The sequence below is a fragment of the Sphaerodactylus townsendi genome, linkage group LG03, assembly GCF_021028975.2.
Source record: "Sphaerodactylus townsendi isolate TG3544 linkage group LG03, MPM_Stown_v2.3, whole genome shotgun sequence".
Lineage (NCBI taxonomy): Eukaryota > Metazoa > Chordata > Lepidosauria > Squamata > Sphaerodactylidae > Sphaerodactylus > Sphaerodactylus townsendi.
In genome coordinates this window covers 16,117,480-16,131,261 of record NC_059427.1, presented here as the reverse complement: position 1 = coordinate 16,131,261, position 13,782 = coordinate 16,117,480, and the positions used below count along the sequence as shown (strand labels likewise).

Sequence of the window (13,782 nt, the reverse complement as noted above, 5' to 3'; positions counted from 1 at the left end):
TTTGTAGCAGATAAGTGACTTGATATTGCAAAGAGCTGAAAAAGACCATTTGCTAGAGGAGGAGGCAAGAGAAAGGGTGAGTCTTCTGTCTCAAATTACTGTTGCACCAGATGACAGAAATGGGAGGGAAGAGAGGCCCGCCAGGGAGACCAACAGTGCAATCCTAAAAGGAGTTACTCCAACCCAAGTCCATTGAAATGAATGACCTTAGACTGCAGTAACTCCCAGTAGGACTGCACAATCAATCTCAGCAGTCTCTTCTGTAAATAAGTAGACATGTTCTCTCTGCTAGGTTGCTGACTCTTTTACTCAATGTCATTGATTCCTATAGCACCAATGGGCTGGGGTTTGGTCTATTCATGCAGTAAAGTGTGGTGGAATGACCTGTACCACTGTACAATCAGGGGGATTGTATCTACTGGTAGTTGATTGAGATGCATTCCTAGCTGCATGGGTGGAGGATGATGATGTATGAGTCTGAAATTGCATGAGTCTGAAATTGTATGAGTCTGAAATTGTGTGCATCGAGGAATGCTGCTGTAAATTTCGTTGTGCGTGCACAATGACAATAAAATGCTTATGCTTATGCTTATGCTTATGCTTAGCTCAATATAATTGCTACAAGATATATGTAACCAGCCTGTTATATGTTATGACTGCCATTCTGGGACATTCTTTCCTTGATCTTTGCTTTATGGCTTCACACACTGACTAGATGACTAGGCTTTCCCCTGACACTTTGGTCTCATGGGAAACGGGATTGTTTCCGTTGTCCTGTGGAGGGCAGGATGCCAGGTGGCATCCTGGCATCTATCGGCAACATTGGGGCACCATAGCTCCAAACTAACTCTTTCTCACATTCCTTTGGAAAATGGGAGGAGGGATTAACATCGGAATAAAGGGGGTAGCAAAAGCCAAGTTCCCCAGAGCTGGCTTTGACAAACTGGGTGCTTCGATGCCTATCAATAAATGTTGCTGATCAACAATAGAGAATCTGTTTGTTGCTTCAAGGTTTGAGATCTAACAACCACCTCAGCACAGAGATGGGATCAAATTTTCAATTTTTTAAAGCATCCTGCAAACAGAGAACTGGCACAGTAGAGACCTGGTGGATTAGAATGTTTCGCCTTGTGTTTGAGCAAGAAGTCTCTTGACCGAAGGGGCCATCAGGCATTGAGTTTCGCTATGTAACTTTCAGTCTCCATGAGTAAGACAGACAATAAATAATGTAATAGAAGAAGAAGAGGAGTTTGGATTTATCCCACCTTCCTCTCCCGTGAGGAATCTCAAAGCGGCTTACAATCTCTTTCCCTTCCCCTCCCCATAACAGACAACTTGTGAGGTAGCTGGGGCTACATTGGGAATGTTGGGCCCTTAACAAAGCGCTTATTTCTTTCACTAAAGTACTCCATTTTTTCACAGCCAAATTGTACCGTTGTTAGCATGGCAAATATCCAAGTGCAGCCTGGAATTCTTCACGGTTCTTGAAGTTGCACTAGGACTGCCGCTCCATTGCGCAGCCATTTTCCCTTTTCCCCACGACTTTAAAAAAATCACCAAATTGGAGGTTCTTTTGAAATGCCCCTGTGTGACTCTGCTTGCTTCCACTGCTGTGCAAAACCCCATGGCAGCAGAACCATAGCCATTTTTCCTGCCTTGCTGCTCTGGATTTGCATTCACAAGGGTGGATTCTGCATAGCATAAATATAATGTATTTAGGACACTGTAAAAAGATACATGTGGGGAATTTGGGTTCCCATAGCACAGCAGAACAGAAGCATTGCCAGCCAAAACAGATCTTTTCTCCTACCTGCTGCACAGAGCTCTTGTCAATTTCACAGTGGCACCCACCATTGTGTGTGTTACAGGAGATTCTCTGTGCAGAACAAAGTTTGTTTAGCCCAGCAATCCTGTGCATGTTTTGTTCTTTCTTCTTTTCTTGGTTTGAGGCAGCTGGAAGTCACCATATATATGTGGAGGTGTTTGTGTGGGTGTTTTTCTTTTTCTTTTCATGTAGTAGTATTATTATAGGGGGAGAAGGGACTAGATCAGGATCTTTTCTTTATCTTTCTATGCATGTGCTATTTAGATGTGTAAAATAAATAAACATTCTCATTAAAAAAAGAGAGATTACCCACAGAGGAGTTTGGTTGGCCCAAGCCAAAATATGATTAATAATTTGATGACTAACAAATGTGCATGTTGTTAAGTTTCATTGTTTGAATAATAAAAAAAAAGATTGCCCAAGGCAGAAAATGGTTGATGTTGACTGAGAAATGAGTGAGTTGTATTTTTTTTTGTTTAAACACTAATTAAAAAAAAAAGATTGTCCAAGCCAGAATATGGTTGATCTCGATTGAGAAATGAGTGAGTTGTATTTTTTGTTTGTTTAAACAACTAAACAACTATTTTTTGTTTGTTTAAACAACTCTGCATTGCAAACATTGTAGTTACTTGTAAATTTGAATTATTTATTTTGGTGAACCATTAGAGAATCATTTTTGTATGTGAAGTTCTTACATATGTATGTACGTTATATTATAAAGATCTTTTAAAAATCTTTGTCTTGAGACAAGTGAATTAGCCTGCTTGGGTGTAAAAATAGCCCAAGGGGTGACATCTGGGACAGTTCCGTTGGGGTTGGGGTCTTTGCATACCTTTTTGCCATGTCAATGGGCCTGTGTTTCTGTGATCTCTTTCTATGCTCTTCAACATAAAGATAACTAGGCTGACCCTGCCTGATGCTCCGCATGGGAGGGGGAGTAGTGGAGGCTACGGGCTATGGACCTCCACCCATAGGAGTCACCAATAGGAGACTATCACTTGGCCTTGTCTGGAAAACAAAGTCTTTCACACCTCAGCAGTGGTGTAGGAGGTTAAGCAGCAGTGGCGTAGGAGGTTAAGAGCTCGTGTATCTAATCTGGAGGAACCGGGTTTGATTCCCAGCTCTACCGCCTGAGCTGTGGAGGCTTATCTGGGGAATTCAGATTAGCCTGTACACCCCCACACACGCCAGCTGGGTGACTTTGGGCTAGTCACAGCTTCTCGGAGCTCTCTCAGCCCCACCTACCTCACAGGGTGTTTGTTGTGAGGGGGGAAGGGCAAGGATATTGTCAGCCCCTTTGAGGCTCCTGCAGGAGAGAAAGGGGGGATATAAATCCAAACTCCTCCTCCTCCTCCTCCTCCTCCTCCTCCTACTCCTCCTACTCTTCTTCTTCTTCTTCTTCTTCTTCTCATTTTCTCACATTCTCTGGAAAGATGGGAATCAGAGGGAGTCAAGGGGTAATACCGTAAATATGTCTGTAAAAGCCAGGATTGCCAGAATTGGCTTTCCGAAGCCTGAGTTCTCACTGCCAACTCAATAAAGACTACTGATCCTGTATCTAGAGTCCACTTATTGATTATTGGTCTGAGACCTAACAGGAAACATCCGTGACAAATCTTCACAGGTGTGAGCAGCAGGAATGAAAGTAAGAGGGTTGGGCTGGAGAAATAAAGTGTTTCCTGTTGGAATTTCCAGCCTTGCATGCAGCAGCAGCAGAAGCAGCAGGGAATTTTAACACACTCTAACTCCCTGACTGACTGACTAAAAGAAAGTTATTCTGCTCTGTAAAACCAAATGATATATAGAAAGTGCTCTGACTATAACTAAAAGATAACTGTAACGCAACCAAACTATAACAAACTATGAGCCGTGCATGTAACTATTGTTTGTGATACTTTGTTAATGTATACACTGTATGTTTTCTCTCTCAGTTTAAGTAAAGTTCTGCTTATGTTTTTATGAATTTCTGAGGAAAAAATGGCTGGTCTTTTGAGAGATAGCTATTCTAAACTAGCGTGGCCCGGCCACGCGTTGCTGTGGCTTATTGTGGTGAAATGGGAAAGGAACAGTAGCAGCAAATCAATTGCAGAGGCCAGCAGTACGTGCTCATGCAAACACACAGTCTGATACTGTGCAATGTCAGTGATGTGTGTGCCTGCATTCCTTGAGGGGGGGGATGGAAAGGCACCCCTCCCACACATCTAGGCTGACTGGTCATGATCCTTTACCTGGGAGTAAGTTTGGTTGGTGGCAATGGGTGTCGCTTCTGAGGAAACCCTCTGAGGGGCGTGACGCAGCCATTCAAAATATGTCACGGTTGCTGTACCGAGCTTACTCCTGAGTAATACGTGCCTGGTTTTCTTAACTGTAACCGCAGTATTCAGGGAATCTAGGATGCCTGGCCCCTCCCTCCCGTCCCTTGCATGTCGCCCCTCACTCTCTTCCCTCCCTCCCTCACTTCTCTTCCCTTGCATGCCATCCCTCCCCCTCCCTCCCTTCCCTTTCCCTCCGCTAGGGTGGGTGGGTCATATAAAGATGCTGGGCCCCCTGCCTCCCCTCCCTTGCATGCCACCCCTCACTGTCTCCCCTCCCTCACTTCTCTTCCCTTGCATGCCTCCCCCTCCGTCCCTTTCCTCTCCCTCCCTCTCTTCCCTTGCATGCCACCCAGTGGTGGGATCCAAAAATTTTAGTAACAGGTTCCCATGATGGTGGAATTCAAACTGTGGTGTAGCGCCAATGGGGCTGGGCGGGGCACAACGGGGCCGTGGCCAAGTATTCCAGGGGCGGAGAATTCCTGGGCGGTGCTGTGGCAAGGACACAGCCACTGGGTCGGTCCTTGGGTGGGAAACGAATGCACACAGGTGCAGGCTGTCACGCACACCGGTACACCTCGTGCTAGACTGTTTCAAGTTCTGCGCACTACTGCTGAGAGGAAAGGCGTAACTAAGGCAAAAATCACATGGCAAAATCACCAATTAGTAATCCCCTCTCGGCACACACAAATAATTAGTAACCTACTCTCGGGAACCTGTGAGAACCTCTGATGCCACCCCTCCCTCTCAATGGCAGTGGTGTAGTGGTTAAGAGCAGGTGCATTCTAATCTGGAGGAACCGGGTTTGATTCCCCGCTCTGCCGCCTGAGCTGTGGAGGCTTATCTGGGGAATTCAGATTAGCCTGTACACTCCCACACGTGCCAGCTGGGTGACCTTGGGCTAGTCACAGCTTCTCGGAGCTCTCTCAGCCCCACCTACCTCACAGGGTGTTTGTTGTGAGGGGGGAAGGGCAAGGAGATTGTAAGCCCCTTTGAGTCTCCTGCAGGAGAGAAAGGGGGGATATAAATCCAAACTCCTCCTCTTCTTCTTCTTCTTCTTCTTCTTCTTCTTCTTCTTCTTCTTCTTCTTCTTCTTCTTCTTCTTCTCCTCCCTCCCTTCCCTCTCCCTCGTGTGCATGTGTGTGTATGTGTTTCACTTCCACTCAAGTTACTGTCTATGTACTGTTTTCACTGCTCATATCTGGCCGTCTGAGTGAACATTCTAAGCAGCCCGAACATTCTAAAAGTGACAGTTACACACAGGCAGCTGCATGTCCTTCACCAGGGAGTGCCAGGAAAAAGGCATTTTACCTGGGCCAGGTGTGAAATTTCAGGTATGTGAACATCTAAAAACACTCTCGCCTAGCTGACTGTAGTGGCTGGAAATTTTCAGAGGAATTGGCCCAGCAGTTACTGAGGTATATTGTCATCAACAAAAACACTGTTAGCTTTTTATATATACAGATTGATGTGCCGCACAATCCACATTTTTGCTCGTTACTTTGCTTGACAGGATTATATATACCAAATATACCTGTTTCCCTTCATTTCCTGCCTGCTGGCATTGGTTCACCATGCAGGAATCATCCTAAACCCAGGTTGGGGGGGGCGGGGGATAGCTAGTTTAGAGGTCTTTGAAAAACCTAGATGAGAGGAATATAAGGGAACTAAGTTCTTTGGGAGAACACAGCTATGTGAAGTTCTTACCTAAAATAACATCCTAAAGACATTGTATTTCAGCTGTGTGGAATCCACCAAGGATTGGTCCAGACCCCGAGGGGAGAGGCAGGACTTTAGAAGATGATTGCTTATTTGTCTTATATTTTATAGCTTCTTCTGGGATGCTTCCCTTTCAGGTGCTGCAATGCCTTGTCTTTTGCTTTGGTCTTTGAGCTTCCTGGCCCTTTCCCTTGTGGAATCTGAGTCTTCTGCTGACAATGGTACTGTAGTAGTCACCACCACTGGCCCTATCCAGGGAAAGCATCTCCCAGCTGGCTCAAGATCAGTCACAGCCTATCTGGGCATCCCCTATGCAGAACCCCCTGTGGGGAAACTGCGTTTCCAAAAGCCTGTTCCCCATAAGCCATGGAGCCACATTCTGGAAGCCACCAACTTTGGCAATTCATGCCCACAAAAACTTATTTCGGGCACTCCTGATGCTGAAATGTTGAAGGCCAACACGCCCCTTTCAGAAGATTGCCTTTTCCTCAATGTCTGGGTTCCCCATCCACGACCCTCCACACCAGCTGCTATCCTTGTCTGGATCTATGGTGGGGGATTTGTGGTTGGCACAACTTCCCAGGTAATGTATAATGGGGCATTCTTAGCTGCTACCGAGAATGTGATTGTGGTGTCCATGAATTACCGCCTGGGAGCTCTAGGCTTCCTTTCATTACCACCAGCCGCCCCAGGAAACATGGGCCTGTTAGACCAGCAGTTGGGTTCCTGAGGATGGATGAGGGAGAGTATGCTCATTGCCTTTGGAGGAAGACCCTTCTCGAATCACTGCATCTTTGGCCAGAGTGCTGGAGGAGCTGTCTGTCCCACCTATCACCTCCTCTCACCTGGGAGGTCAGCCTCTTTTGACCGGGCTGTGCTGCAGAGTGGGACGGCCATTGCACCCAGGATTTGGGTGAGTCCTGAGGAGGCCAAGAGGAGAGCACTGGTCCTGGCCCAGCAGATGGGCTGTTCAGAAGAGGAGGGCAATGCCATAGTGAGCTGCTTGCAGGAAAAGCCAATGGAAGAATTTCAACCATACAATTCCTCAGTTGTAGATCCCAAGATTGTTTTGAATCTTTCCCTTCTTTACTCAAATCCACAGATGGAGATTTTCTTCCTGGTGACCCCCAGAAACTAGTGGAGTCCAGGCGCTTTCAGGCCAAACCTATTATGATTGGTACCACTTCTGATGAAGGATCCTACTTTATCCTTCATGCTGCTTCTTTATTATGTACATCCAGCGAGTGCTTTTTGAGCCGGGAGAAACTCTTGGAGGGTTTCAACATAAGTATATGGAATGCAACCAATGATGCCATCCAAGCCATTGCTCGGAGGTACAGTGAAGCAGAACCAGAGGACCCATTTCGGTATCACCCCACCTTGTCCCAGGCCTTGGGTGATTATTGGTTTGTATGTCCAGCAAACAAAGTTGCTACAGAGACTGCAAAGACCGGGAGCCCTGTGTATGCTTACACTTTCACTCATCACAGTACTAAATGGCTGGGGTCCATCCATGGATCTGAAGTCCCATACCTTTTTGGAACTCTGACATTAATCCTGGGAACCAATCAAACTCGTACTGAGGCGGAGTTAGCGCTAATTCCCCAAGTGATGCAATACTGGGCGGAGTTTGCCAGAAGCGGGTAAGAGGACTTCTGCATATTTACTTGTAAATGTTCACTTTCCCTGGCCCAGAAAGTTGCTCGTCCCTCAGGTCATGGGCAGAGCGAGGGGGAACTGCACCCAGGGCACACACCTGCCCTGCTCCCCTGCCATAGCGCCCCCGCCACGCCATGCCCCAGAACGACGACTCCACGCCCCCACCACAGCGCACACATGGGACATCGCACCCTCCCCCTGCCCCACTGGCACTACACGACTGCCTCAGGTTTCTTTGTCACAGAACATATTAAGAATTGGTATCAGTTTTAAATATATGCTGGTTTCTGTTGCCTGTGAAACAAAAATGCCTACCTTTTAATAACATCACCTATGTATAGACTGGTTCAATGTACTAGTTTAGAGGCATTTACTTTCTTACTTAATACATTTTAATCCTTCCCTTCCTTCAAGGGACTCAAGGCAGCATACACAATTCCCCCTTTGTGCATATTAATCTCAGAACAACCATGAAAAGGTTGGAATCAGAGAGAGAGAGAGAGAGAGAGAGAGAGAGAGAGAGAGAGAGAGAGCAAGGAAGCAAAACTGGTCTAAAGGACACCCAAACAAGTTTCATGTCACAATGGGGATTTGAGTCTGGATTTTCCAGATCCCAGTCTGCATCCAGCATTACAACATACTTTCAGATAGGGTTGCCAAACTCCAGGTGTGGGGATCTCCAGCTAATGCAATTGATCTCTGGATCCTCTGGAGCAAAAAGCTGTTTTGGATGGCAGATTCTGTGGCATTAGACATGCTGAGGTCCCTCCCATCTCCAAACCCCACCCTCCCCAGGCTCCGCCCCCAAAACCTCCAGATATTTCCCAACTCAGAGCTGGCAACCTTACTTTGATGTCATTCTTGCGGACGAGTCTGTAGCCATTTCCATTCTGCTATTCACTGTTAAACTTCCAAGGTAACTAGAGAAAGCTTAACAACAATTATTTCATAATAATAATAGTGAAATAACAATGAAGCAGAAAAATCCAGTTGCAACAAAAAGCATGTTAGTAATTCAAGGTTTAGAGAAAATAAAGTTGGCTGGTGCCTAGGACATATCTCCAGAAAGGACATTCCAACAAATGGTCTTCCTCACAGAAAGGCCTTTGCTATGGTCGCTGCCTGCCTAATTTCACAAGAAGAAAAAGCTGAGTTTGCATACCACACTTTTCTCAACCATGTGAAGTCTCAAGATAGCTTATAAACTCCTTCCCTTACTCTCCCCACAACAGACACCTTATGATGTAGGTGGTGCTGAGAGAGTTCTGAGAGAACTGTGACTGACCAAAGCTCATCCAGCAGGCTTCATGTGTAGGACTGGGAAACCAACCTAGTTCTCCAGATTACACTCTGCCGCTCTTAACCACTACATCACACTGGCTCAGAATCACCACCTCAAAGATGAATCTTAAATGGCAGCCATATTAGTTTGTTGTGCCAGTAACAATGCCCAGATTCTTGCATACGTGTTGAAGGGGATCAAAGCTTTACCAGATCTAATTAATATTAAATCAGTAATTTTAAAAGCAAGTGGGAATGGAATATGTTGTGGGGACCTTACCAAGCTATGTATTTCACTGATCTAATTGCATTTGTATACTGTTTAATCCATTTTTTGTCTTTGTGATACACGTGAACTTTAATAAGACAACATATATTGTGTACCTTACGCAGAACTAGTTCCTTCTTTGGCTTCTTGGATCATGATATTTTTGCCTCCCGTGCAGCAATCCCACCCCTTCAGGTGTCAATGAGACAAAATGGCCGCTCTACAACCCTGCAGAACAGAACTTCTTTCGCATCAGCACAGAGCCGCCTCAAGTCATGAAGCCCTCACCCGCTCGGCACTGCAGTTTCTGGAAGGCGCTCTTATCAGAGGCATCAAGCCTACGTAAGTAAAAGCACTGAAAAGGGAAGGCAGAGCCATTCTATGAGGTAGTCATTCACCCAGAAACTGTGTTTGGATGAGAATCATGGTCACTCTGGAGACAACAGAACAACGGTAAGACAGATTTGGAACAGCTAGCAACTGCTTCACTCCATTCTCACACAAGGCACTATTCCCCCAGTGGGGCTAGAGGTCTTATGGGGGCTCATGGCTCACAGGTTTCCACTTGTGGCAGCTTTTCCCAGTCAACCTAGATGAATTTTTTAAAAAAAATTGTTACTTTTACTCTTCTTTTCTTCCCAGTGGAGACCCAGAATGGCTTACATTGTTCTCTTTTCTTCCATTTTACCCTCACAACAAATCTGTGAGGTACATTAGGCTGAGATTGCATGACTAGCCCAAGGTCATCCAACAAACTTCCATGGTGGCAGAGTGGGAATTTGAAACTGGAACCCTTTGGTCTAGCACTCTAACCACTACACCGCACCCATATCTGCAGAGCATGATCCACTGTAGAGTGTTTTTTGGGCATGCCACTGTTCTCGACACCATTGAGAGTGCTTGCGTTGTCCTTGCTTCTACCCTAGGTCTATTCAGTGGAGTGATGTCACAGAGGTGCACAAGCATTGCTCCAGTTGGCTTGTTCCATAGATGGCAGAATCATGGGTGACATTGGTGTGCTATTCTGTGACTAGTTGGTGTGAATGGTGTCATTAGGTTCTCCAGGGCTACCCTCTCTCTGTTCCTTGTGGTTAGGTCTATTTTAGAAAAGAATCGTTTTCCTCTGGTGAGACAACACTGGAGACCAGCTAGATCAGGGGTCTGCAACCTGCGACTCTCCAGATGTTCATGAACTACAAATCCCATCAGCCAATTGGCCATGCTGGCAGGGGTTGATGGGAATTGTAGTTCATGAACATCTGGAGAGCCGCAGGTTGCAGACCCCTGAGCTAGATACTGTTAGAATATTTGGCATTCCTAGTGATTCTTTCCATAAGTCCTTGCAGGAGTAAGATAGCTGCATTTACTTGGTTTTTTCTGTTAATGCAAGACAGGTGAGCTGCTCATAGGTTAATTAGGGGTCACCTCCTTTTTGCATATAATGGTGTAGTTTTGTATGCTTTTTACTCCTCCCTTTTTTACCCTTTATCTTATTCTCCTGCTGCTCTTTTCTCCTTATGCTGTATTGTCAAAGCTGCTTTGCTGTTTATTACTATGTACCGTGAGTTTGCTGGCTTGTGCATTTTTGTGCATGATTATTTTATGTCTTCTTCTTTTTATTGTATATATTTTGTAGCCTAATTTTTTAATAACTATAACTCTAATGAATTCCTTTTTAAACTCCGTTGCCTTTTTCCTCTGCTAAGAACTGGGTAATTTCAGTTCTTCTATCAGATGCAGCTGGAGACCAGTCTCTCTGTGTATATAGCATACTTGAATGACTGACCTTAGGACTTCACTGCACTGAGGACTATCTTGGAAAAAGAACTTGGGGGAAAAAACTGAGCCCTATATACCTAGCTTTCAGACAAGGCTCACACTGAGCAGTTTCAGGGAGCCAGCCTGAACCAGGGCAAAAGGAGAATACCTTGTTGATTTGGGGGGTGGGGATAAGGTCCTTTTAGATTGGCTTTTCTATCTATCCATCTATCCATCTATCTATCTAATCGTATGTATGTATGTATGGGTTTTATATACCACCCAACCCCCAGAGGGCTCTGGGCGGTGCACAACATAATTACATCTTACAACCTCTTACAAACAAACCCCATTAAATTAGAATTAAAACACAGCGATAAAATTTACAGAGATGGCGTCACACAATAAAACCCAATTAACCCCCCCCCCCCAAGAGGGGGGAAGCAAAACGAAGAAGTGGGTCCCATAGATGGCAAAAGGGAACTCCAAACCGGAGGAATAGAAAGGGGCACTCAATCAGCGACTGGACACTCCAAAGGCCCGGCGGAACAACTCAGTCTTTCAGGCCCTGCGGAATTCACCAAGATCCCGCAGGGCCCGGACAGCTGGAGGGAGAGTGTTCCACCAGGCGGGGGCCAGGGCTGAAAAGGCCCTGGCCCGAGAGGAGGCCAGCCGCATCATTGGGTAATGCGGTCCCGATAATATTCATCCAATTGTTGTTAAACTGCTGTTACCCGTTTGGGGATATGAGATAGTCTTGAGAAAGGCCAGATGTATAAATATTTTAAATAGATGTGAAAACAGGGTGCCGCATCTTAGTCAACACTAGTCAGTCAGCTGTCTAGAAAACACCTACTTCAGTTTGGGTGGTCACATGATAACATGTTTGTTTACCTGGTTTGACTCCATAGGAAGATAATTTTCTGGGTTTCTTTCTTGCTGCAGATCGGCCTTCAAATGATTCCGTGCCGTCCAGCCCAGAATAGGAGGCAATATGAAGCAAGAACAGTGAATTAAGAAAAGTGCATATTAATTGAGAAAGAGAATCATGTGTATTGGGAGGAAGAAGTCTAAAGGGGCAATGCACAAATTTTAGTTCACAAAGTCTCTCTTTCATTTACTTTCAGTGATTAATGATAGTTTCTGTTGAATGATACAATCAAAAATCAACTCCAGGGTGCTGTGTGGTTTCCGGGCTGTATGGCCGTGTTCTAGCAGCATTCTCTCCTGACGTTTCGCCTGCATCTGTGACTGGCATCTTCAATGATTCCGGCCATGAAAGCCTTCGACAATACAAAAATCAACTCCCTTTTACTTTCTTCTCTGGTATGATCAAGTCTATGTTCGTGTGACTAAATTAACTTAACCTACTGAGCCCTCTTTCTGCTTCAACACCCTTTGTTTTAGGTACATCTTACATTTGATTTGATTTGAAAACTGTGCACGTCTGTCTGCACTCCCTGGATTGTGTTGAGAAGAAGTTTGGGGAACTGGAAGTAAGGACCTGCCAGTTTAAAAAATCCCTAGATTTAACCACTCTGTGTTTGATATCTAAATCTGAGTGATTTAGCAAACTAGGGTTTGCCTGTAAGAATGAAATAACTGATGGAAGGTGCCATCAAAACTCGGACAATCGATGGCAATCCCATGGGGTTTTCACAGCAAGAGATGTTCAGAGACGGTTTGCCACTACGTGCTTCTGGCCCCTTCCACACATGCAGAACAATGCACTTTCAATCCACTTTGAAGCTGGATTTTACTGTGCAGAATAGCAAAATCTCTTCTTTAAACCACTACTTAAACCACAATGTTTGGTTTCTTCGTCATTCCTTAATCCCACAGAAACTCTGTCTTGACCTTCCCTCAATGCTGCCATGTCTCAGTTCGGCAGCGTCATTGGCTACTGTGCTTCTGGGTTAGCTGGAGACGTTAACAGTCCTTGGAGAAACCAAGTGCAGCTTGCGGCTGGAGAGGCTGGTCAGCGGGTGTGTCCCACCTGTCTCCTGCTGCATATGTCCTTATCCCTGACTTCGCAGCTATACTTTATTATGGGAACAGGACACCAGAAGGGACAGCAAGAGCTTGGTTGCTGGGGTCAGAGGCAGAAGTGCCAAGGTCCCATCCCCTGTAATTTCAACAGCCTTGACAACATATCAGCTGGATTTTATACGACTCACAGCAAAGATGGAGACTCACAATATTTCTACCATCAGTAATGGCCTGTAACTATCATTAGCAATATCTGCTTTTGCCCTTTTTGTTTTTATTTTTGGCAGTCTCATCTAATGTTAATAACAATTAATAAAAAATACATACATGAATCATTATTATGACATTGGTCTATTTCTTAACAGGACAAGTACAGATACCTTTATTGGCATAAAATTAAACATGTAGATAGAAAAATTTTTAGACCTGCATTTTTTTAGGTCTGCATTTTAGACCTAAGATACATTTTAGACCTAAGGCAGGGATCTCCAGCAAGGTCTATTGTTGGGATTTTGCAGGTGTCTGTCACAACTCGGTTATAAAAGGGTTAACTGTTCATATGTAAACAAGTTGCGTAAGTCACTGTTTATGACCTGGTCTATTGATTAGCTACTGGACAGTCAGATAGCCATTGCTTACATGTTAGTGAGCACATACATCTGCAGGTATAAAGTTAATTCTGTGTCTTTGAGCAGACACGGCACCACCACCACCACAGCTATGAGCATGAGACAGCAGATAGGTACCAACATGTAACCAAACGTACAATAATGTAGATGTGTAACAGGAAAGAAAGGTTTTCGTATTTTATCTCCATATAATCCTCCCTTTATAGTTAGTAAACTGATATATAAAAAGCAACTGAGAACCTGTCTCTTCTACTCTGCTAAGATATATATATATACATATACATACATACATCAAATTATTTATATTATATCTATCAATACCAGTGCCATGCCAGGTTTCTG

General features: G+C 44.9%; 1 protein-coding gene across 1 annotated transcript; it reads left to right on the top strand.

Moving 5' to 3' along the window:
- On the top strand, positions 1 to 13,131 carry LOC125428967 (cholinesterase-like). The gene is given in 5 exon segments (XM_048489661.1): positions 1 to 76; positions 5,994 to 6,937; positions 6,940 to 7,499; positions 9,243 to 9,406; positions 11,768 to 13,131. Coding segments are annotated over 4 exon segments (1,701 nt in total). The 5' UTR covers positions 1 to 76; positions 5,994 to 6,001; the 3' UTR covers positions 11,809 to 13,131.
- The last annotated feature ends 651 nt before the right edge of the window (positions 13,132 to 13,782 follow it).